At 38.3% G+C, this 25,545-nt stretch overlaps 1 protein-coding gene across 1 annotated transcript in view; it reads left to right on the top strand.

Annotated features, from left to right (window-relative positions):
* cpne5b (copine Vb) overlaps positions 1-25,545 on the top strand; it is a 114,240-nt gene that overhangs the window by 30,944 nt on the left and 57,751 nt on the right. Inside the window, exons 3-6 of the mRNA XM_079681343.1 lie at positions 21-67; positions 6,737-6,840; positions 8,646-8,685; positions 11,116-11,192. Coding sequence (XP_079537469.1) covers positions 21-67; positions 6,737-6,840; positions 8,646-8,685; positions 11,116-11,192 — 268 coding nt within the window. The remainder of the gene's footprint in view (positions 1-20; positions 68-6,736; positions 6,841-8,645; positions 8,686-11,115; positions 11,193-25,545) is intronic.

Here is a 25,545-nt window from a genome sequence, read left to right as displayed (position 1 = left end):
TATCTGGTTCCTTTTTACAGTATGCGTGCTCTATACGCAAGGTGTTGAAACCAAACAGTGGAGAGAGGTGAGTGTACACAACCAAACGCACACGCATGCGCAAACACACACTAATAGAATGAAATTGCTTATGTCCAATTAAGTTCCCGCTGTGCTCACTGTGTGTTTATTATGATTGTGAGTCGTGTGAAGACATTTCAATTCTTTCATTGTTTCCTTTGACTGAGAGCATGCAGCAGTCGGGTTTAACACTTCATTAAAAGGTGTTCAGCCATCAGTTGTCCAAAGATACCAGGGAAATATTCTCTAATTGGAGGCTTCAGCCAACAAAGAAGCCTCACAGTGTCATGATCAATATGTTGACGCTGTGAGATCCAAACACATGCTGGGATGGCTTTACCCAAACATTACCTGAGCCTTTATTCAGAACACTTTGCTCTTTTCCCTCTCTATTTCTTAATATTACCTTCATTTACTCACTATTCACTCAATTGTTAAACATTTGTTTTGTCAACAAATCTCGATAAAAACCAAATCTACAATTCATTTATACGTAGTCACATTTTTGTCTTGAGTCTATTAATTCTCATCCTACCAAATAAAGTCCCTGCAGATCCCAGAGACGTAATTCTCGGTCATATCTCACAGGTTTTCTATATTTAATATTTATAATTTTTCATGATTTTGTCAATCCATTTATTCATTATGATTAGGGGGTTGAAAACTGTAAAGTTTATTTTGCTTTGCGTAATGTTTTCCATTAACCACAGTGGCCAGCTGTTTGAGGAAATAACCTTTTAAAATATGTATCTATATATTTTAAGGATTTCTGTTGGGAAGTCTGAAAGCATTGTGAGACGGTATGTTTCTTTTAGTCTTTCTCCACTTATACGATGAGAAAATTAAAATGTGACATTTCTGATAAATGAGAGTGGCGACACTACATAGATAGACTACGTATAGATTTAGTGTCACAAAGTGTGAAATGCTGCCACTGCGCAGCGATTGTTCTGGTCAGAAAGTACTTGCTGGTTTTTTCTTAACTGGGATAACAATTTCACACGTAGAGAATGAAAAAGATCATAATAAATATCCAGAGATGGATTTTTTGCTTTGTTCGCCTATGACCCTTCATGCATCAATAAATAATGGCAATTCTGAACAATTTTTTTTTTTTTTTAAACTGCTGTTTTTTTTCTGTGTATCCCTTCAAATATCTCTTTGAGTGTGTGAAAGTCAAAAATATTATTATGTGCATGCTTATGCATTCCCGTAACAGCGAGGTTGTATTGGATGTCAGCCCCCATATTTGACATCTTTATTCACCCCATGCAAATTGTCAATGCATCTTCTGTAATTGTTATAGATATTATTTATACAGTCCTGACCTGCTGTGGATGTTTAATGGATCATCGTGCACTGGGATTCATGTGTATTCATACAGTCAGATGACCCTCATCTCCTGATTGTGTGTTTACCAGTCGAAGCAGATGGCTGTGTGGGTTTTGCTGAAATCTATCTGAGGGACTGAGAAGGATGATGTTGTGAATGTGTGAAAATGCGTTAGCATATGTGTATATTCCTAAAGCATAGGCGTACACATACAGTATGTAAAGATCTTTACATCAGTAAACTCTCTTTCGCACTTCTTACGAAATATACTTTTTTTTTGGCAGACAACTACCAAGTATAAGACAATATGTTAATCCAATCAACAAGAAATAATTCATATAATGAGCATTTTCACTTTAATGTACTTTCTTACTATATATTCTTCTTGATGTTTGAAGCACTGGAAATAAATTATGACAGCCATAATAATGGTGCTGTGTGTTGATGTGGCTCCACGTTATGAGAAATCTCCCAAAACTCAGACTGAACAATCAAAGCCCAAAAGGTGACTCATCCGTGACTGCTTAATAACATTTTCTGACAGGACCCTCCAGCGTACCCTTCAGGTTTGGGTCACATTTGATAATGATTTACACCTCGATCAGTTTTTGTTGTGTGTCATGTAAATGCACTATTTGTTCTCTGTGAGGTCGTTACTTGATATTTTCTGCAGTATACAAGATCACAGGACCAAATCATCTGTGGTTTTCAACATTTTGGTTGCACATGATCATCTGTGCTGTAAGGCTTTTTACTCTAGATGAGGTTAGAACAAATTCTTCTCGGGGAATTTTATTCTATATGCAGGGGCTTAACTGTGTAAAGTGAAAGGGTAACACTTTATTTTGATAGTCCATAGTTAACACTCTATAAGTCATCAGTTGACAGTTAGTAGCATGTCAACAGCGTATTAACCAATATTCAACCTTACTGTCTGTAGATTGTGTCAACATCTTCAAAATTGACAATCAACTACAGGTACTCAAAATCAATCTGTCAGTTGAAAGTCAACAGGGTCATGTCGACTATCTATTGATAACCTGTTGAGAGTCAAGATGTCAACTAAAGATTACATTAAGCATTAGATCAACAGATAAGCAACCTTAGAGTTTAGTTGACTATCTGTTGATCGTCAACTAATCTAGAGTTGACAACTAAAGATTACATTAAGCATTAGTTGATGATCAACAGATAGTCGACATGACCCTGTTGACTTTCAACTGACAGATTGATTTTGTTGATTGTCAATTTTGAAGATGTTGACACAATCTACAGATAGTAAGGTTGAATATCGGTTAATAACTTGTTGCAAAAAACATGTTGACAGTCAACAGACACTTTTTGTAAAATCTATAGATCAACACTTGAGATGTACCTATTCTACTGGCAGTTAGTTAAATGCATGTTGTCTGTTGAAACAGTGTTGTTGAAGGTCAACTGATGACTTATAGAGTGTTAACTATGGACTATCAAAATAAAGTGTTACCAGTGAGGGTTGTTAAAGGGGTAAAACAAGCTCTATATGACATTTAATTTATCCGTTTTTGTGTATAATACTTCATATATTGACGAATTTCTTATGTATAAGAAGATTACCCACAATTATTATTCTGTCATTTTATTATTCCCACAAACTCAGCGAAATGCTAAGCGCATGCTAAGAAAAACAGACCTGGATGAACACACAAACCTGTCTACAAACAAGTTATAAACATTACTGTCCTTCTACACTACTGGCTGTCAAATATGGGTGAATGGCAAAAAAATAAGCTCACTCAGGACACATCCTATCCTGAATAGACTGTATATGTCTCTAAAGCTTTGGCATTCAGAAGAATGAATGAAACCAAAAGCGAAATAGGGCAGAAAACCTTTGGGAATAGTAAAGCCAATGCAGAAATGACCTAAATGATGGGTTCTCTCCAATGGCCAGAAGGAGGTGACTGGTTTCAAAAAGAATACAAAATGTGTCTATGAGAAAATGACCCTACTTGTCACTTGATTATTGTATTATTACCACCATTAATTATTTAGCTAACTTTTATCACAATCGACTTACATACACTCAATCTCGTAGACATTCCTATGGGAGCAAGTTGAACATGTTATCAGGTGGGAAAGGAAAACTCTAAAAGAAATGTTTTTAATGATTGTCTGAAGAGACAGAGCAAGAGGAGGTTGATGGTGGGAACAGTGGCTTCATTAAGATGTGACACAGCTGACCTTTTCATCTTTTCGCACTGTCTAATGTGTCTCTGACGTCACATGCTGTGCTGTTGGTGTTCTCTGTCTCTACAAGGCAATACATTGATTTAACTGGAGTCCAGATTGTTGATGGCATTTGCATATTTTTTTATACGAGGTAATTGTGTATCATGATATTACAAACGTTAGAGAATTCTATTGGAAGATAATACAATTATAATATTGAATTATCGTCCAGCTCTGGTCCACTCTAATCCACACTATCGTCACGAATCTCTCTCTGTCAGAACAAAGGACTATAAGCTCATTATATCAGCACACATATTACAGTCTCCTTAACATGCTTCAAGGGAAGGAAAATCCTTGCTGGCCAAAGAGCTACAGGACATTCATTCAGAACAAATCCCCAGGGGTGTTTCGTTTGTGTCCTAGGGGAAAAGATGATAAAATCTTTGTCAAGTTTGGCACAAAAACACACAAAATAATGAAGAACTAGATATTTCCTGTTGGTGCCTTTATTTTTACACCATTCACCTACAGTGTGTGTGTAGGTGAGTTTCTTATGTCTTTGTCTGTGTTTTGGGACATTCACATTGCAATATAAGACGCTGCTGGTGTCCCCAGTAGTTGTTGCTAGCCTGATGAGTTCAATTTGCCATGTGTTAGCTGCTCTGCATGTGTGTGTGTGTGTGTGTGTGTGTGTGTGTGTGTGTGTGTGTGTGTGTGTGTGTGTGTGTGTGTGTGTGTGTGTGTGTGTGTGTGTGTGTGTGTGTGTGTGTGTGTGTGTGTGTGTGTGTGTGTGTGTTGAGGGTGCGGGTCAGGGACTTCATACCAGATTCTCATTAGACAGCTCCAGCAGCCCAGCAGTATCTAATGAACTCCGCAGCACGGTATTGTCTCTTCCACTCAGCAGGGAAAATCACATTATGGAGCTCATCTTCGCTTTCACCCACCTCTTTACTAACATGTGCTCACAGCCTCATCAACACCTCCGGGTCTCTTCGAAAGAATGGGTGGCTCACAGATTGAACATCAGTGTCCTTTTCTCTACTGTTCTCCCTCGCTCTGTTAAATTTAGATGTTCAGTCAGTGAGTTCACACGGAGAAAAATAGAACCTTAAAAGTTCAGAGAGGAGTTCAACACTGTAACAATACAGAAGTGTGTTGTTTTAGAGCACTTTGGTGACTTAATTGCCCACAGTCTATTGTATGTGTTGCTTTTGCTGTATTGATTGGTTACCACACACATCCGCCTATAATGTGCAGTACCTGCTGTCCACATTATGGAACAACAACATCGACTCTTACTTGCAAATTACTTACTTGACATTGATTTAAATGGAGGTTTGGCAGCTTTCCAATAAAACAGGCCATGTTTGGCAGGAACACACTTGTTGTTTTAGTGCAGTCGTATGATATCCATCTTTATTGCACACTGCAAGAGAGACACAGAATGGCTAAACTCTGAGTCCAATTAGTGCCTGAATTGAATTCCCACTTCATCAGTTTTAACAAAATAAATGAAGGAATAACATGAAGATTAATTTAATAAAGATAATTGTGATAAACAACAAATTCAAATCTCACCAAGTCTTGATGACTGGAATCAAGAGTTGTTTGTTACTTTTCTTGAAATAAAAAGAAATGTGCACATGCTGTGCAGTAGGGAAATTATATTTGATGAGTAATCAAAGATGGAATATCAGCTGTCCCCCCTGAATGAAATTATGATATGTCATATCTCACAGTCCAATTCACAAAAGGTATAACTCTGCAAAAGCCCCTATATTGCCTTGCACCACAAACACAATGGTGAAATAAAAAGACAGCATTTCCGGACTGCTTAACCATTAATAGGTAGAGACATTCTTCATAAATTCATTTTAGGAATTCAAGCTTAACAATAAAATTCCCATCTAGAATTGAATACCCCCTTTAGACTGTGTCCATCAGTTAATACAAACGCTCTGAAGACACTAATCATTTGCAATGAGGACATTTGCAATGAGGACAGGAGCCATTTTTGCAACAAAAACGTGCATATTATTAATAGTTTGTAGTGCATTTAACAATTTGAGTGTGTTTTTAGAGCTTAATGCTTTTTTTTCATCTTATACAGTAAGTGCAGGTTTCACATCTGCAAAAGCTGCACCATACTTTGCTGGATTTGATAGTTGGTGGTTGCCCTGTGTCAAATTCAAGGCATCATTATTTTGGTTAATATTTTGCTCAGTGGGTTCATGTTCCTAGATGATTATCACACTGAGTACCTTGGGCTACTTAATGCTCTCTGTGAGCGATACAGTTTTAAAATAAGCCATTCAAAGTCTTAGAATTAGTCAAGGAAGAATTGAGGAACCATATCAATACCGTATGTTGACTTCCTCCTTGTGTTCACCAACTGCTACCATCTGAAATCTTCTAATTTGGAGTACTTGATTAAAAAGTGTTATTCCAGGAAGCTTCCAAAGAATAATGTATGTATTGTTTCTTATATTGGAAACTCTTCATTGGCTTTCTGTGCAGTATAGGCATTTGGCATTGCTGTATCTTTGCAGGCCGTTTCTCTGGCATCACTTCCTGCACTTGGCACTTCAGGAGTGAAAATCCCACTAATGAGGATGCCTTAATCTCTTCATTTCTCCCCCTCTCCCTTCCCACTCTTTTCCCACTCCCACTCTCCTCCCTCTTTATCTGTAGGAACCCTCCACTTCACTTTTAGCTTTTTTTCTATATAAATCTTCTTTGTTTTTTGTATCCCTCTCTTTTCTCTCAAAGTAGATTCTCTCCGTCTCTTTCTACACCTTTTCATCTCCTCTTGCTTTATCTCGGTCTCTCTGTGGGGTTGATGAGTGAGTTATCATGCTGTAATTAATGTGGAAGAGGAGCGAGGATCAAGGAAACACATCCCTGTCTTCCTCTGCAAAGCAGCGGCGTGTGAAAGTGCCTCCATCAATCAGGCCTCTGTGCATGCATGCATGATAAGTGAGAGTCTGACATAGAGAAATCACAAGCGGGAAACAAATAAAGTGGAAGGCGACAAAAAGCACTAAATGTATTTGTTTATTAAATTGGGTTTTTTTGTTTTCCTTTCGTCATTTTTCTCCACCCACCTCTATCCGTCTTTCTATTTTCACAGTTTGGAAGAACAGAAGTGATAGACAACACCTTGAACCCAGACTTTGTTCGAAAGTACATCTTGGACTACTTTTTTGAGGAGAAGCAAAACCTTCGCTTCGACTTGTGAGTGATTTCCTTTGAAGTCGTATCAGCATTGTATCTCCTCTCCTGCCCTTTTTCTTCTTTCACTGTGATATAGTTGTCTCTCTAATTGAGAGCCGTGCAATTAAAGTCAAATTAAATGAAGAAGAAATGTTGTATCGCTGTATAGCTTGTCCAAGTATATTGTTTAAAATAAGCATCAAAACCATCCAAGTTGGTCGAAGGCAATGCTACTGTAGGGTAAAAAACGTTCCTCAAACTCCTAAATAATGTTCTTTCATCAACATCGCATACAATCAAGATATGTCCACACGTTTAGCTAGACACAGTTTTGACTTTAGCTCAAATCAGCATGTTTTGGCCTGAAATGAGAAGCATGCTTTTATTTAAAATAATGACAAAAATGTAATGTGAAAATGTAGCAAAGTTATTTGTAGCCTGCGTGCTGTGTGAGATATAAAAGCTTGACAGGCTTGACAAAAACAATGAGGTGGGATGTTTTTTTTAAAACCAGTAAAATGTTCATCCTGACAGATGTGTTGTGACATATATGCGACTTTTATATTCATTAGAGCCAATTGAAAGTTTGGAACTAGCAGTTTCTCTGTCTCTCATTAATTACCTCGTGCAATTACATCTCTTTCTAGAGTATTCATTAATCTTTCATATGTAGCGTGATGGTGGCCAACATGAAGGGTTAACTGCCATCTCTTTACAGACTGAATGAACAGAAACGCTGCCTCAGCACTTGCTGTGGTTAAGCTTTTTCTAGGGATACAAATGTTCTCCATTTGAAATCAAATAAACCATTTTTCTCATAGCTCCTTCAACAGAATGACCCATCGCACAACCCTTTTATTTCTACAGCTATGGCACACAACGATATAAAAGTAGATGCAATTGGGCCACTCTACAGTCTGTCTTTTGATCGTTTATTCCAATTATAGTGAGAATAACTCATAAACATTGTATTATGTGCAGCTTGAATAATCTCCCGGCAAACAGGATGTATCCTTTCATCGGATGTTTAATCTTGGTACATCACATGTGCTCCGTTTCCTTCACTTTCATAGCTTTGTATTCACATGCAAATACGATCAGGTCCACCACTCATCTTTATGGAAGAGAAAAAAGGGTCTTGTTGAACCCTTGCCCAATTACTCCCGCCCTACATATAGTAACATCTAAAAAGATACTACAATCCCATGTTCTTTTTATCTTGGCTCATTCTCATTTTAAGTGTGTGATGTCTAATGTGATGATCCATCTTGTTTTGATCTCTCATGAATCCTCCTACCACTTTACATACACTGCTTTTCAATTTTGCAAATTACATTTTTCTCTCGTTTGTTTTTATCCTGTTATCCATCTTTCCTCATTTTCGTTTTATTGAAATCATACCCATCCCTTCACTAGAGGTTGCAGACATATGATATCCTTAAAGCTAAAACTAAACACATCAACAAAACATCTGAACAACCAAAATACAATAAGTGTGGTCGAAGTATTATTTATAATGCCAGTGTGCATATCAGCATGGCGTTGTTTTAAATCAAAATGCCCCTACAGTACTTACATATCGAAAAGTGTGCCTTACAGTTCTATGAGATTCTATTTTTTGATATCAGACAATGATACTACAGATTATTCAATTATTAATTAAATATTTCGTTTTGTTATTGCATTCATTTGTATAGTACTGTATCATGTCTGTATCATCTTTTGTTTCATTTGTATTTTCTTTGGTTTTACACGCTCAAAATAAATAAACTAAACTAAACTAAACTAGATAATAGTTTTGATGCTTTGATTTTTTCCCCCTTCAGGTATGATGTCGACTCTAAAAGCCCAGACCTGTCCAAACATGTGAGTACCAACAAGACAGTATTTTTGCTTTAAACCAGAGATAAATGGAGGCCAGGCTTGAGTCAAATTGAAATAAATGGCTTTAATGGCTCAAAATGAATAAAAGAAATGTGGGTTGATGGTAATATGGTGTTTAATGGGATTTAAGATTGGCCAAACTCTTTTTATCTGTGGTGTAACGGTAGCCATGTTTTTTCTATTGGGTGTTGCCTGCTGCATGGTATCTTCTTGATGGATTAAAACAAACCCTTATGTTTGTCTGATCATAGAAGTATCCAAATACAAAGATTTATTTGTCTCTTTAATCAATGTATTAAGCAGGGGTTACCCATGCTTTAGTTTTGGTTAAATAGGCTAATTATGCTACGTTACATATATGAAAGAGTCTTATGTGGTCTTGTATTTGTTATGTAAGTGTGAGTGCAGAGATAGGCATTGTGTAATTACTTGTTATAGAATCATGTAGAAATAGTTTGAATTATGCAATGCTTTTAAACGTTAGTTTCCAATTTCAGCACAGTATTACATTATTTCTGAAAAAGATAAGTTATTCTTATCCATGTGGCTGGAAACTATAGTGACAGAAAGCATTGACAAAAGTTCAAAATAATCTGTTTTGATGATTATTTGACGTATTTGGATGACCAGGGTTTGCATTTTTTCATCACTAGCTATAATTTTGCCTGTGTGCTAATGGGTTTAGTCCTGGCACAGCATGTTGTGTTTACGCTCACACTTCGCCATCTTGAGCAGGGCTAGGAATGCTTCAGTAGGTATTTGGTATAGTGTTGTTGTCCTGTATATGATGTGCCCTGTTGTTATTGTTGTTGTTATTGTCATTGCTGTTGTTGCTGCTGCTGCCCAACCAATCTGGAAGCCCGCAGAACTCAACGTAGGTCCCAGCGTCTCTCTCACTTCTGACACTGCATGGCTGCTGTCTCACATTTAAGATCTTTCCTCAGGAGGAACCAAAACCAAAAAAAGAAAGCCAAGCCCCCCATCTGTGCGGCTCTTAACCATCAGGGCCGTCTCAAAGGACTCCACAGCCGCCACAATATGAAAACAATACTCAGTCATTACCTCTATTAGCAGCTTCTGTAGCATGTTTTTGTAACATGATGAAGATGGATGAGATTTTCCGGGCTCTTTCTTGTAACAGTGAGCGGATCAGGGGGCAGAACAGACCTCACTGAAACACACTACAGCTCGATATTGAATTATTTATTGTGCATCTGTCAGTAAATGCCAAGGTTAAGGAGACTTTGGTTTGTCCCACGTCCATGCTGTGATTAGTTTAAAAAGGACCAAGTTGAAAGCGAACACACAGTATGTCTTTGGGAGTTTGATATATTAATACTGGATGTTACTGAGATTGTTTCTGGTTTAACACATGATTATGATTTAAATGATGTCACTGTGCCCTACAGTGCTCTATAAATCATTGTCATTGTTCACGGTGCTATGAATCCCTCCATCATCTCCCATTTGTCCATTATCCTTCACAATCCATTAAACCAGAGGTTTCCAACTGGTGGGTTGCTGCCTACAAGTGTGGCCATTTTGAGTGGGTGGAAATTCTACCCTGAAATATAACCTCTGTAATGGTGCTTACCAAGTACTATCTCCCACATCCTATTGACTATAGCCACTAATATCTTAACAAATAGCCTTTTGAGGTCGGCCTTGTGTCGTAGTGTTTATACCCTTTAAATAGTGCCTCCCCTCTCAGAGAATAGAGTTTAGTTTTGGTTATATATGGTGTTGTACTCTAAATATGGATTTAGTGAGAGGATTCCGACTGAATTAGAAGAAACTGCAATCACAAAACTCCATTTAAAAAAAAAATATACTCTCTCTCTCTCTCTCTCTCTCTCTCTCAGCCCCAGTTGTAATTAAACTATTTTCTAATTGTTATCCCTATGTCCGACTCCACACAGCATATCATTCACTGAATTGGTTAAAAATACACCCAGTGAAGTCTCTGGCTAGACCAGTTGGGAACCAATGCATCCAACCATCCTTACCATTGATTCCATTTCAACGAACATTTCATTTCACATGTCTTTGTACAGAAAGAGAGGATTATTAATATTAAGGTTGACGGTGAGCCATCATAGGTTGCAGTTTGTAATGCAAGCTATATTTATAAAATGGGTTCCCGACGTGAAACCACTGCACTTAATGACATATGTGTTGTTTTGTATTTAACCAAAAAGGTTGTACAAAGAAACACATCACTTATCGTAGTTTTTCCTTTAGCCCTTTCTAAAGGAGAATGAATGAGGAAGCTTCTTTGGAAGGATCAAATTCAAGGATATTTTCATTTGCATGAGTTTCAGTGGTAGTAACAGTATTTCATTTTTAACCTGACTATACTTTGATTTCTGATCTTTCCACTTCCTTGTTCTTCCTGTCCTTCCTTCCTCTCAGGACTTTTTGGGTCAGACGTTCTGTACTCTCGGGGAGATTGTTGGATCACCAGCCAGTCGACTGGAGAAATCAATGGGGTGAGTAAGAGCTTTCGGAACATTTCTCAATGACTAAATACCCCTGGCTCCAATTTGATTGAGTAACACCATACTGTGCTAAGTGGGGAGTTAAGAAAGAAGAAAACAGCTTTGGACACAATGACTGTTTTGAGGTATAAGGTTAATAAACTTAACTTAATTTGTACTTACTAGAACAACCAGTACAATTTGCAAGGTCATAACGCAGCAATAGGACCGCAGAGAGAGCATTAAGAGGAGGAAGAATGAGAATCACATTGTTGGTTTAGCAAGACATTTATCAGACAGAGAAGGAGAGGAAGTCAAGGGGAAAAAACACATCCTACAGATGTTTTCCTCAGATAATTATTGTCATTAAAGAAAAGGGCAAATTGCAGAACAAAATTACACAAATTACAGCTCACCCCTTCAGCTTCACACATGATGAGAAAAATGTTGTGTTAATGGGGTGTCCTTTAATCTGTCTTTATACATCTATCATCCATGATCATCATTATCAGTGTGATGGGCTATTGTGTTATCCAGGTGAAGTAATTGAAATTCAGTCGCATTCAGTGAGATGTTCTGGTTCTACTCGCTGAATAAGGCAATGTGAAGAACACAAGTGGGAAAAAATGAACACTGCATGAGATATTATTGTCATTAACTAAACAAACCAATATTGGTCAACATGTGTCACTTGAATTAAATAAATCATATTTAAGATTACTAAAAAAAACGTTATTCTAAGCTGACATTGGAGAAACTGAGATTGCTGCAGATTAGATTAATTGTAGAATCTAACATGATTTAGTGTTTTTAAGTGTTTCAAAAATAATACAACAGCCGGAACTGTATTGTATGTTCAATTGTCTTTAAACAAGGATATAATGTGACCATCCCTACAACAGAAGAACACACACACACACACACACACACACACACACACACACACACACACACACACACACACACACACACACACACACACACACACACACACACACACACACACACACACACACACACACACACACACACACACACACACACCATGTATACATCACTTCAGGGGACATTACATTGACTTACATGCATTTCCTGGAGACTTATCCTAACCTTAACCATAACCAACACATGCCTAACCATAACCCTTACCCTAAACCTAAACCTAACCAAATCTTCACCCCAAAAATTAATGATCCTCCTCATGGGGACCTCCATTTTGTCCCCATAAGGGAGGAAATTACGATTGAATGATTGACCTTCTTTTGGTGCCAATATTTTCCCATTTCCAAGCCAAAAAAGCAACAGATGTGATTATTATAATGTTAATGATTGTTCTGTCTGTTTGTTCCAGTTTAAGGCATAAGTGGAAGACTAGACTTAGTTGGTCATGTTAATGGACTGAGGCCTAAATAATTAGTTGTGCTTTATCTGTAACAAGTCAAAATGTCTGCCGTGAGAATCATTATGGTATGTTTTTGAATCCCCAGTACACAAAAACTATGCTTACACTGCTGTTTAAAGATAATAGGATGCAACCCTTTATATATACAGTCTATGGATGCAACACATGACTTTTCCACTTCCTAAAATGCAATGAAGCTAATTCATAAAGTGTGTGTGTGTGTGTGTGTGTGTGTGTGTGTGTGTGTGTGTGTGTGTGTGTGTGTGTGTGTGTGTGTGTGTGTGTGTGTGTGTTGGTCAATGTGTGTGTGTGTACTTGTGAGAGAGAGGGATACAAAGAAAAAACAGAGAGCTTCCGCCAAACAAGACATCTGTTTCATCTGAACATCAAAGGCCCTCTGCTCTTTTATGATTGCTTCAGATTTTACAATTCTCTCTTGCCACAGGCCTCATATTTTTATTTAATAGATTAACAGTCTCTTGTCATTTATATTTACATAGAAGCAACAAAAAATTTAAACTGACAGCAGAGTGACGAAGATAGCTGCCTTTGGTTTGATATTTCTGAAAAAACAACCACTTCAATTAAATGAACAGAAGATGCTGTGAAAATGTGCGCATCTCACACATACTTCAGTGTGTAAGAAGAGATTCAGTGTTGTATGCAAACAAAAATGTTTATGTCATATTTTATTCAAGCCTTCGCAAATGTTCACACTGAAATATGCCTATCAACTCGACATTTGAATATTAGAGTGCAAAGTAGATTAAGGGTGTTTCATGTAAATAGGGTAGGGTGTGGACTATTTCATAGAGATCAAGACTCATAAAGAAACATGCATGGCTTTTAAAACCTGATGCAAAGAGTGTGTAAGCATTTTTCTGCTTTATAGAGGCTAAAACTTTCTGTATGGACAGAGTTTTATATATCTGGCCCCTGGCATTTCTGATTGTGATGACTAGGCAAGAACGTTTTTAAATCGTGGTTTGGAGGGTGAAAACTTTCTTATAATTTCTCCCCTCTGAGCCATAACACTTGAAGAGATTGTCGATGGAATACGGGCCAGTAAGCCAAGTGTGAGTCTGTGTGTGTGTGTACGTTCGTGTGTTTCGGCGGTGAAGTGATGACAAAACTATTTTCCTACATTTAGAGTAAACAGCATCTCACTTTGAGAGGGAAATATGGCCTATTATATTACCATAAGCCGTACGACCCAAACATCCCACTAGCTAATTCAGTATGCTGCTGCTGTTCTGTTCGAGTATAACTACAAACAACATGTTTACACAAGTGAGAAATTAAATGAGCAAAGGATCCTTTAGTTTTTGCTGTGCTTGCAATGAAAAATCCCTGTGATTGCAGGGAAAGCTTATTTGCCACAGGTTTGCTGATAATGGAGAAAAGGTCTGAATTCAAACAGTTTGATTACCAGCTTATCTCCTGCATTTATTTAAATCAATACTTTATTATTTACAAGGAATAACAAGTAGGAGCACTGGACTACTGTCTAAGCTTGTAATTTACCTACAGCATGTGTATTTTTTAAGGTTATCCTCTCACAGCAATGAGATCATTCATGGACACAGCAAGATCGACCTTCGCCTTTAGAGAACTTATTATTCAACATCTTTGTTTAGCATCAGGCAGAGAGGTGTTGATTCAACTCTGTTGACAGACTTTCTAGTCAACTAATTTCGCATGTAGTGCCAGCAGCAGAATATGATTGTTTTCAGGGAAATATCTCAACATCTACAAGATGGATAGCCCCAAAACGTTGACTATACAGTACATTCATGGTTCCTGTTGGATTGATTACTGTAACATTTGACAAAGACATTCTTGTCCCCCCTTGGGATATCCTGTTATCATTTTGGTGATCCAGACTTTTCACATGGCACCATCATCAGTTTAAAATGTTATTGTGTCTATTATTATGACCAAAATAAAAAAAATGATGACCTTCTCAACAGTCTCATCTGCAGCACTAAGCACGTTGTGCTAGCAAATGTTGGTAAAACCCTTTAATTCACAATGTGGCATCCTGCAAAGTGATGCTAGCATGTTGGAGGGATCATTTTACAGTAGAGCTGCGACGATTAGTCCATCAACAGAAAAATAGTGGCTAACTATTTTGCAAATCAATTAATTTTCAACTTTATTTTTCAGGCAAAAACATGTGTCTTATGGCACATTGTGGAGTTACAGTAAACACTAACCTTAGAAAAGTCAAAACTGGGGACTTCCGGGTCACGCTCAAGATGGCAGCTTGATTTTCGCGCTCCCCAACGGTTTATTAAAATAACCCTGAAGACAACTGAGATATTATCAAATAGTGTATTTTTGCACATGATGGAAGACAGGGTTGCTACAAGAAGTAGGAAAATTATGTCTATGACCGAAAACATGGATGAACGGACACTGCAAGATCGCCGGAGTGTCGCTGGCTCTCCGACCCAGGACAGTAGCGAGGATGACGGGCCGGTTGATGCTAGCTTACGAAGCATACTGAACGAACTGAAGGACTTCAGACGGGACAACAAACAACAGCTTACAGAGATAAAACAAGAGCTACGTAGAACAAACAACAGACTGGATGAAGCCGAGGGGAGAATTGGCGAAGCAGAATCAGGACTAACAGCAGCAACGACGCTCCTGAAACGGCTTTTACAGCGCCAGATCAACATGGAGGCTAAACTGATAGACCAGGAAGGACGGGCTCGCAGAGACAACATTCGGATTTATGGGATACCAGAAGAGGCAGAGGGTAACAACATCCCCGGTTTCCTGGAAAATCTGCTGAGGGACTCGCTGGATTTCCCACATGATACGGAACTCAAAGTGGAGATGGCACACCGGGTGCCGGCACCAAGAGCCACCGGCTCGCAGACGAAGCCCCGGTCCATCATTGCCAAGCTCGCGAGCTACAGGATCAAAGAAGAGGTGATCCGCAAAGCCTGGCAGAAAAGAGAGGTTTTCTACAATAATGCCCGCTTCTATGTGGACCACGACTACCCGCCTGCAATCCTTAAAAGGCGCATCGAATACGCTGAAGTGAAGAAAATGTTAAAGGAGAGAAAGCTGAAGTTCCAGACGCCCTATCCAGCAAGACTCCGGGTTTTCTACAGTGATGGCACCCGCCTGTATCAGAGCGCAACAGAGGCGACAGAAGACATGGCTTCACGGGGACTTCCAGTCACCGTCGTACCTGCCCCGACCGACCCGGACCAGAGGGAGCTTCAACTCCTGTCCACCTGGCAGGTGGCCGGGAGCCGGCGCTCCGGAGCTCCGGACAAGGCTGATAACAGAGAGAAAACCTCCCGGTCCCGGTACAAAGACAAACTGCAGGGATTCCAACGGAGATCCTCTGCAGATGAATGACAGCGTTTTTTGAATCACTGAGATGCAGATAAGTCTGTGGTTTTCTGTTATTTACTCCAGTCACCACCTGTTTACATTATATTACTATACTACTATTTACTTACAGATTAAGTTGGTTTGTTTTGAAGTGTTACTACGCCTACATCTTATTATTAAACTATGTAAAATTGTTGGGATGCCAATATATTAATAACGGACATTTTCCACCTTTGACACATTTAGTTATTTCAGTTATGACTGTGACCGTTATGCAGCCATCTCAAGGGGCCCTACTCTTATTAAAGAGCAGGCTTTCCCTTTATGGGTGCTCTAACATCTCGAGCCCCTCAAAGGCTCACCTAGAACGAGCCTCAATATTGGAAGCAAAAGACTTTGAGGAATGTAATGACATTCTGGTTCATATTATTCTGTTACTGTTATATTACTATGTTAATTTCTCGATGTTCACGAGAGTTACAGGGATGTACAATGTTCTGAGTGCTGGTCACTGTTCAGGGAGAAACTTAACAACTGCAACACCCATAGGAGACCATGGCTGATAACCATAGCTTTAAAATTATTTCATTTAACGTAAACGGGGTTCTAAATCCGACCAAGAGAAGTAAGATTTTGAGTAAGATGAAAAAAGAGAATGCACACATTGTATTTTTACAGGAAACGCACCTTAACTCTACCGAACATGAAAAGTTGAAAAGAATGGGTTTTTCTAAAGTGTATTATTCATCTTATAAAACAGGCCACAGGAGAGGTGTAGCCATCTTATTATCTCATAGACTTTCATTTGAACATCTCTCAGAAATAAAGGACAAGGAGGGAAGATATTTATTAATTTCAGGAAAGATAGAAGGGGTCCAAATAACACTACTGAATGTTTATGCCCCCCCAGGAAGTGATCTAACCTTTTATAGAAAATTGTTTGAACTAATGACAGAAGCAACAGGTATTCTTGTATGTGGAGGGGATTGGAATGTACGCCTTAACCCTAGACTAGACTCTTCAAGAGGATCCACCCAGACCTCCCTACACAAGAAACTTAAGATTCTCATGTCAGAACTGGGTGTGATAGACCTCTGGAGAGACTTCTACCCAACAGGTCGGGATTACACCCATTATTCTCATCCACATACAGTCTATACCAGAATCGATTACTTTTTCATTTTTAAAAGAGATCGCCATAGGATACATTACTGTGAGATAGGTAATATTGACTTGTCTGATCACGCTCCACTGTCGTTGTCGTTACAAATCAGTAATAACCCTGGAAATACACTATGGAGGTTAAACTCAAATATTCTAAACAATTTACAATTTAATAGACGAATGAAAGAAGAAATAAAAATGTTCATAGAAGAAAATTATAATGGGGAGGTCGGCTCAGAAATGGTGTGGGATGCACTGAAAGCCGTTTTTAGGGGCAAAATTATGTCTTTTTGTGCGTATAAAAAGAAAGAAAGACAATTAAAATTATCAGAATTAAACAGAAAATTAAAAGAGCTTGAGACAAAACATAAAAAGGAGCCAGATACAACTCTCATCTCAAAACTAAAAGAAGTTAGGAATGAGATAAATATTTTGTACGCACAAGAAATAGAAAAAAAGCTGATCTATACAAAACAAAAATATTATGAATCCGGTTCAAAATTTGCGAAGTTTCTGGCGAGGAAACTCCAAAAGCAACAGGCGGATAGCACGATCTACAAAATTAGAGACTCAGACTCTAAAACTGTTCTATATAAGCAAAACGAAATAAAAATGACTTTTCAAAAGTATTACAAACGATTATATACACAGCCACACCTGGAGGGTGAAGAGCAAACTAGACAATTTTTAGATTCTCTCAACTTACCTACCTTGTCAGAAGACCAAAATACAAAATTAATAACTGCAATAACAGAGGAGGAGTTGAATATGGCGATCTCTAGACTAAAAGCAAACAAATCACCTGGCCCGGATGGTTTTTCTTCCGAATGGTATAAAACCTTTAGGTCTGAGTTAATACCGAGCCTCCTCCGGACATTCAACACAGCTTTAAAAGAGGGAAAAATCCCACCATCGTGGAGAGAGGCTACTATCTCTGTTATACCAAAAGAAGGAAAGGACAGACTGGATTGCGGGTCATATAGACCAATCTCAGTTCTTAACACCGATTACAAACTATTCACCTCAATTCTTGCCAGGAGGGTCGAAAAGGTTCTTCCCCAGCTTATCCACACTGACCAGACCGGGTTTATCTCACAGAGACAGACCCATGACAATATTAGACGTTCGTTACACATATTGAGTCATATCCAGGAACATAAATTACAAGCCTTATTGGTCAGCCTGGACGCGGAGAAGGCCTTCGACTCTGTGAGTTGGAAGTTTCTATATAAAGTTTTGGAAAGGTTTGGATTCCACGAAGAGTTTATTAGAGGAATTAGTACACTATACAATAATCCAACTGCACGGATAAAAATAAATGGGTACCTATCAGACACTATTAAATTAGAACGAGGCACAAGACAAGGTTGCGGAATGTCGCCATTGCTTTTTGCACTTTATATTGAACCCCTTGCCCAATGGATAAGACAGACCGATGACATTAAAGGCATCATCATAAAGGGAGAACAACACAAGACCGCGTTATACGCAGATGATGTTTTGCTATATTTAAGGGAACCCTCGAGCTCACTTCCTGAACTGTTTAAGCTATTGGACACTTTTGGTAAATATGCAGGATATAAACTAAACGTTCAGAAAACCCAGATTTTAACATTAAACTATACTCCCCCTAAACAACTGCAAGATAAATGTAATCTGAAATGGGACCAGACTTCACTGAAATACCTGGGTGTGCTGATTCCAAAAGATGTCTCCACACTGGCAAAGATTAATTATGATCCCCTTTTGACCAAAATAAATGCAGATATACAGAGATGGAACTCCAACCCTTTCATGAGTCTTACCCAAAGAATTGAATCAGTAAAAATGAACATTCTCCCACGACTTCTTTTTTTGTTTCAGGCTCTCCCCACAGAAATCTCCACAAAGCAATTCTCTGAGTGGGATAAAATGATTTCCAGGTACATTTGGCAAGGGAAAAAACCCAGGGTTAGGTTCAAAACGTTACAACTGCCGAAGGAGGAAGGAGGTATGGCGGTACCACATCTGAAAGATTATTTCTACTCGGCTCAAATTAGACCATTGTTGAACTTATGCAATCAAGACTACCATGCCAGGTGGAAAGATATAGAATTGTCACTGATCAAGGACCCCCCAATTCAGGCAATATTAGGCAATAAGGATTTAGAAAGATTTATAAACAGCACTCAAAACCCATGGATAAGATTTCAACTTAAAATTTGGAACTCTGTTAGACAGGAATATAAATTATTAGATAAACTAAGAATACTCAGATGGTGCGCCTATGACCAAGATTTCAAGCCTAATGAGTTGGACTCAAGATTTAAAAACTGGATAGCCAAAGGAATAACAACATTTTACTCAATAACGGATAAGGGACAATTAAAAGATTTCGAAACTTTAAGAGAAAAATATGCTCTGGAAAAGCAAGACTTTTATAGGTATCTACAACTACGCCATTATTTTGACCAAACTATTAAAAAATACCCACCAGATATGGATGACCCAGTGCTGAAAGAAATTTTAGGAGCCTATATGTCAAAGTTAAACAAAGGTATTATTTCCAGACTGTATAAAGGCTTCATGGCAAAAAAATCTCACTCCACAGACTATGTTAAAAATAAATGGGAAAATGAAGGTAATTTTGAGATCTCGAAGGAGGAATGGCACAAATATTGCATCTTTCAGTGGAAATGCACCAACTCGCATACATGGAGAGAATTTGGATGGAAATGTCTAATTAGATTCTTTATTACCCCAAAGCAAAAATCACACTTCACAGGAGAGGATTCAAAGTGCTGGAGACTGTGTGGGAGTCAGGATGCAAATCACTGGCATATATTCTGGGATTGTCCAGTCATAAAACATTTCTGGTTAGAGATACACAAAATATTGGAAAGTATATTTAATGTGAAAATACCTTTCCAGTTTTGCATTTTTATTTTAGGGAAAAATGATTTTCACCCAGGGCACTTCAACAATTATTTATTTAGTATTCTGATATCTGTTTGTAAAAAAACCATCACGAGGCACTGGCTGCATCCTGACTCCCCCACAATAGAGGAATGGAAGGATATAGTTAATGAAGTATACATAATGGAAAAAATTACCTTTTCACTTCGCCTACAAATGGACAGATTTATTAAGCTGTGGTCAGTATGGGTCTCCTATGTACAACAGTCACGGCCAGATTTCGTGGACTTAAGTAATTGCTAGATTTGTCTTTTTGTGATGGTGTTATTTACCTTTGTTAGTTTTATTTATTTAGGCTATTTTGATTCTTGAGATCTCACTGTTCTGTATATATGTATAATATGTTATTGCTGCTGTATCGAGAAACCCAGATGCTGATGTCCCAACATACCATGTACATCTATGTTACATCCCTTTGTTCTTTGTTCTTTTTACTTTAATAAAAAAAAGAAAATGGAAAAAAAAAGAAAAGAAAAGTCAAAACTAACAACCAGACTTTAAAAGCATGTTGCCACAGTGGAACTCTTACTGTGATATATTTCATCTTCACCTTTCATACAGTGTTTATAATATATATAATGTACAGATAAGAGTTCTTCATCACATGGCACATTTCAAAACATCAATCAAATACCAAGCTATAAAGCAGCATGATGCAATACAGTACACAACAATCAAAGAGGAATACAAAAAGGTAGAATAACAACGACCGTAATAAAAAAAAAGGCACAAAGAAAATAAAATCACATTTTGGAAGGACATTATAAACCTACTTTAAAGCTCTGCCGAGGTGAACTAACAACCTCTAACCATCAGCCAAAGTTAACAAACAATTGAAACATTTTGAAAACAAATTGCTGAAACCTTGGGCGGAACAATTCAACAAGGGAGAATAATATTCTGCTTGTGATTAATTTCCTTCGTTCGGGGTTGTTTTATTTTGTACACAGACTTTTTTCTTCAAGGCACTCCCTGCACCTGCACATTAAACATCTGGGAGCTGAACATAAAACATCCAAAGCCCAGAAAGCAGCAGATGGGGGATAAATGGTTCACTCAGGGACTCACTGATGATAGGCTAGCAAGATAATTGTTGACATTCCTTTAACTTTTTCCTCACGGCATCACTCAAACTCAAAACATCAAGACTTGGCTTTTCCCTTGCCATCAGGCTGCTATCGCCTACAGTCAGCCACTGCGCTATGGTTGTAGCTTTTTCTACATCTTGTTTATGCAACATATTCCACTGTACACTAATAGCTGGCTATGTTTTATTCATGTGACACTACTGGTTCAAACTATGGATTTTGCATCCCTTATGTTTATGCAGTGAATCCTGTGTTGCATATTAGAATACCCAGCGAATGGCAGAGACAAATAATGTACAGATATGGACACCGTGTTATTAAGAAACTTCGAGGAGAGAGGGAGATGCAAGGAAGTAAAATTTGTACTACAAAGAAGGAAATGAGGGAAGAGAAAAAGAGAAGTCATGATTAAACAGAAAAGACTTCAGAGAGATGTTGAAAGGGGGGAACGGGAAGGGTGTGTTTGAGCATGCTTGGCCTTTTACCGTTTCCAAATTCCCTCAATGTCAGTGTGGATTAATAGAGCACAGTAGCGAAATGGAATTATATTATTTGTGAATGTGAATAGAGGCATGTATGCAGAGGAGGAAAACGCAGTTGGGGATGATGACAAACTAAGCCTGACACCAGAGACTCCCTATCTCGGCCCCGGGCGCTCCTGCGAGATTTTGTTAGATCTGCAACCATAAGAACCTTTGAGATGGGATATTATTACTTTAAAAGTTTAAGCACAGTTACAGGAGTTATGTACAAGTTTCGGAAGTATCTTTTGCACTTTAAGAGATTACAAGACGAAAAAAAAAGTATTTGTTCTCTTAAAATAATTTGGAAAAACATTTCTTCTTTGCCCCTAGTAGACATCTAGAGGCTGGAGATGGTTTCCCTAAAACCCCTAAAAACATGTGCCACAACCCAGAATGACCTTTAAAGAGCCACATGGATTTCCAGAAAAATTGTCCTGGTTACTCTTAAATCATCGTACCCTCAGACAACACCTTCAGTTGGATTATTTATTTGGTAGCTCCAAAGCTCAACTGCAAATGTCAAATGCGATTTGTCACTTTGAGCAAGTTTAGAGACAAGTTTATCTCAGAAGTTCAGCTCAGACAGTCAACATCTCTGCATGTCTGGTTCCACTTTTACATTTTTATTTAACCGCAGTTTTATGTAGTGAAATAAATTGCTGTTATAAGTCTTAGTGCTGCGTGATGCTATAGACTCAGCAACCAATATATGAGGCATAGTGCAATCCAAACAGATCTGACATGAAGTCTAGTTTTATGATAATGATTTAAGAATACCTTTATAGAGGTGTAAATTAAATTATAGGTTTTAGCATTGATTTATAGTTAGCGGTCATGTTGTGCTGGAGTTTTTATATTGGGAGCTGTTACACATTGTCTGCCCTCGTCATATGTAAATGGAAAGTCAAAACAATAGCAACACGTATCTTTATAATATAGTTGAGTCAGGGTGTAAAATTTCATAGAAAGTTAAACATCCTGGGCGATGTAAAGATAGGAGCAGGCACGTGCACACATAGACATCAAAGTGGGCTTGAGCCCCTGCCCTTTTTCTTCCTCCAGAGAACGTGCCCTTTTTTTCTCCCTTTTAAAAAAAAAAATGAATATACATGTATATCTACTGCTGTTTGCGCACAGTTTCCCTTTCCAAAAACATATTGATTGAATACAAAATAAAAATATCAGGTCGGGAGATTAGACTGTGAAGTTCCGATGCTCTCTCTACCCTCCCTCCCTCCACGTCTCGCGCACAGCAGTGCGGACCTCGGCAGTCACTTGTTCAGACCAACATGTAGCAGCCAGCACCTCCCACTTTACAGTCCCATGTTATGCCAGATTTTTCTTGGCTTGTTTGAAGGTGAGTGGTGGTGATGAGCAAATGACTAAACTGCCAGTGCCTCAAGTTTACAGCTAATTAGCCAGAAGACAAAAACAAATATAGTTAACTAAGGTATGCTACTAGCTAATGGATAAGGTAGCTCAAGGTTTAGCTACGGCAATTTATTATGGGCATATTATATGATGCTAATGTAATGTACTTAAGGGGAGACTGACACTACAGGTCAATACAGTAAAATGTGTATCTAATTACGTCATCACAATCGTCACATTGATATGCAAATTAGGCATTAACTAGGCCTGATTAAAATGCGCTAATTTGCATGCAGTTACCAAGGCATTGCAGGTGAAAAGGATAAAACAAAAAAAAACATCAAAACATATCACCTCACAACTTCCCCAGACAGTTACTTACGTCAAGTCAGTATTTTCCCCTGAAATGTTATGTTTAAATGCAGATCAGCTTTAAATCTATAGATGAATTCAAACATGAATTCATCTATAGATGTGTTTTTTGGAAGTTTTCTTTCCATTCGAGTGAAAGAAAACATGGAAGCAAAATAGACCTAAATAACAAAATGTATAATACATGAAAAAACGATATTTTTGCCTGTAATGTCCTTAGACAGTAACTTCATAATTTTGATTGTTGCCTGCTGTTGGGGCAGAATCTCTGCTCCGCGCCGTTCCTATATGAGCGGGTTCTCAAAAGAAGGAAAAATTCAAAGCAGCCAGGATAAGGGTTAAACAATAATCTGCTTTAATGGCAAAAACATACCATACATCACCCAATCACCTAATCACGAAGCACTCTGCAGAGTACTCCGGGCTCAGGTTCTACCACCGTGTGAGACACGTTTCAGGAACGGCCAGTCAAAAACAAGAGCGCCGATCTTCAAAATGATCACAACATTTATACACAGGTGGGGAGGAGTTTTATCGCTTGCTCTTCCCTAGCTATTTGTTATTGGCGAGTTCACTTCTGAGCGAGCTAGCCAGTGAGTTGGCAGTGTTCCATTGGTCGGTTTCACTTCTGGGCGGGACTAGGTAGTAAGTCTGCAGTTGTTGATTCCATCTGTTGCTTCACAGTGTATGTGTGTGTGTGTGTGTGTGTGTGTGTGTGTGTGTGTGTGTGTGTGTGTGTGTGTGTGTGTGTGTGTGTTTGTGTGTGTGTGTGTGTGTGTGTGTGTGTCCCTCTGCCCTTAGGCAGATCCCCCAATCAATGATTTGGAGTCATGACAGAGGACTCTTTGACAGGACACATACTCATTCCCCCTAAACATCTTCAACACACACACACATCCTATCATGTATCTTATCACACAACAGTCACCTGTTTTTCTCTATGAAAGCCATATTTGTAAATATCCAAACGCCATCATCCCATGACAGTCACCGCATCAGTCAACCAACATAAGTTAATTGTTCTTGTGGCTTAATGGCTTCCCTGAACTTCCCTTCACCCCAAAGTCAACTTACTAGGAATGAATACATTTTTATTGATAAGCTCAAAAGGACCTTTATCTCGTTTACTGCTGGGTGACCCAAGTCTCAAGGCCTCTTTTGGGGTCTGTAGGAGATAAATCATTAATTCTACAAGACTTTAACTGCCTTATATCTGAAAATGTATCTGGGAATTCCCCTGTTAATTGCAAGGACTATTGATGATTAACAGAGAGACCCTAGGGGCCTCTTCTTGGTATCTGCTAGGCAGAAGTCACTCAATGCAGAAATCACAAGTTTAACACACATTCTATATAAGGTGACATTAAAATGAATATACCAGATTGAACTTTCCTGCCATAACACGTTACTTTAATCCTTCAAATAATTCAAATAATACTTCACTGCTCATTTAATTGAACTAGTTCGTTGTCTGCTCTTGTGCTTAGTGAATACTAAAGAAGACCATTGTCTCTGTGTTAGCTGATTATTTTGTAGAATTCTGTTGAGTATTAAACAATTGCGTGAGTGTGAGGGTATTAAAATAAATAGATTGGTCAGTAGCCTAAGTCAGAGATGTGCAACTATATTTTTTTACATTTTTGTTTTATCAATGATTATGGGAAGTGCCCTTTTTCTCTCTTGAGCTCCCGCCCCCCAAAATGTCTGTACACGTCCCTGGATAGGAGTGATAGAAGGTCTGTTTGTATTGGATTGTAATAGATTGTAACAATGTATAAATGACCAGCCAGTGTCTGTTTCACAGCATGGGGTGTTAGTGTTGATTTTCAATTGATGTAATAACATAAGGCATGTATAGCTGTGCTGCACGGTTATGAATACTTAAAGGCATTTTTAGTAAGCATTGAACTTAGTAAAGATGCAAGAGTGTGCTCAGGGTTAGACATTTCATGTGTCAAAATAAAATGTTTTGAATATTTATGATTATTGTTTTTCAGTTCTCGGAACCTTTCCAACCTCACAATCGGCATGAAAAAATGCTAGCCTAGAAGTTTGATGTATTTTTGGTTTCACAGCATTTTTCTTCCAAACTTTTCAATCTCATATGCTATCTAAATATTTTTCCTCACCTTTTA

Source organism: Notothenia rossii (genome assembly GCF_949606895.1).
Source record: "Notothenia rossii genome assembly, chromosome: 5".
NCBI classification, from domain to species: domain Eukaryota; kingdom Metazoa; phylum Chordata; class Actinopteri; order Perciformes; family Nototheniidae; genus Notothenia; species Notothenia rossii.
The sequence above is the reverse complement of the archived record's forward strand: the minus strand, read 5'-3'. Positions and strand labels throughout refer to the sequence as shown.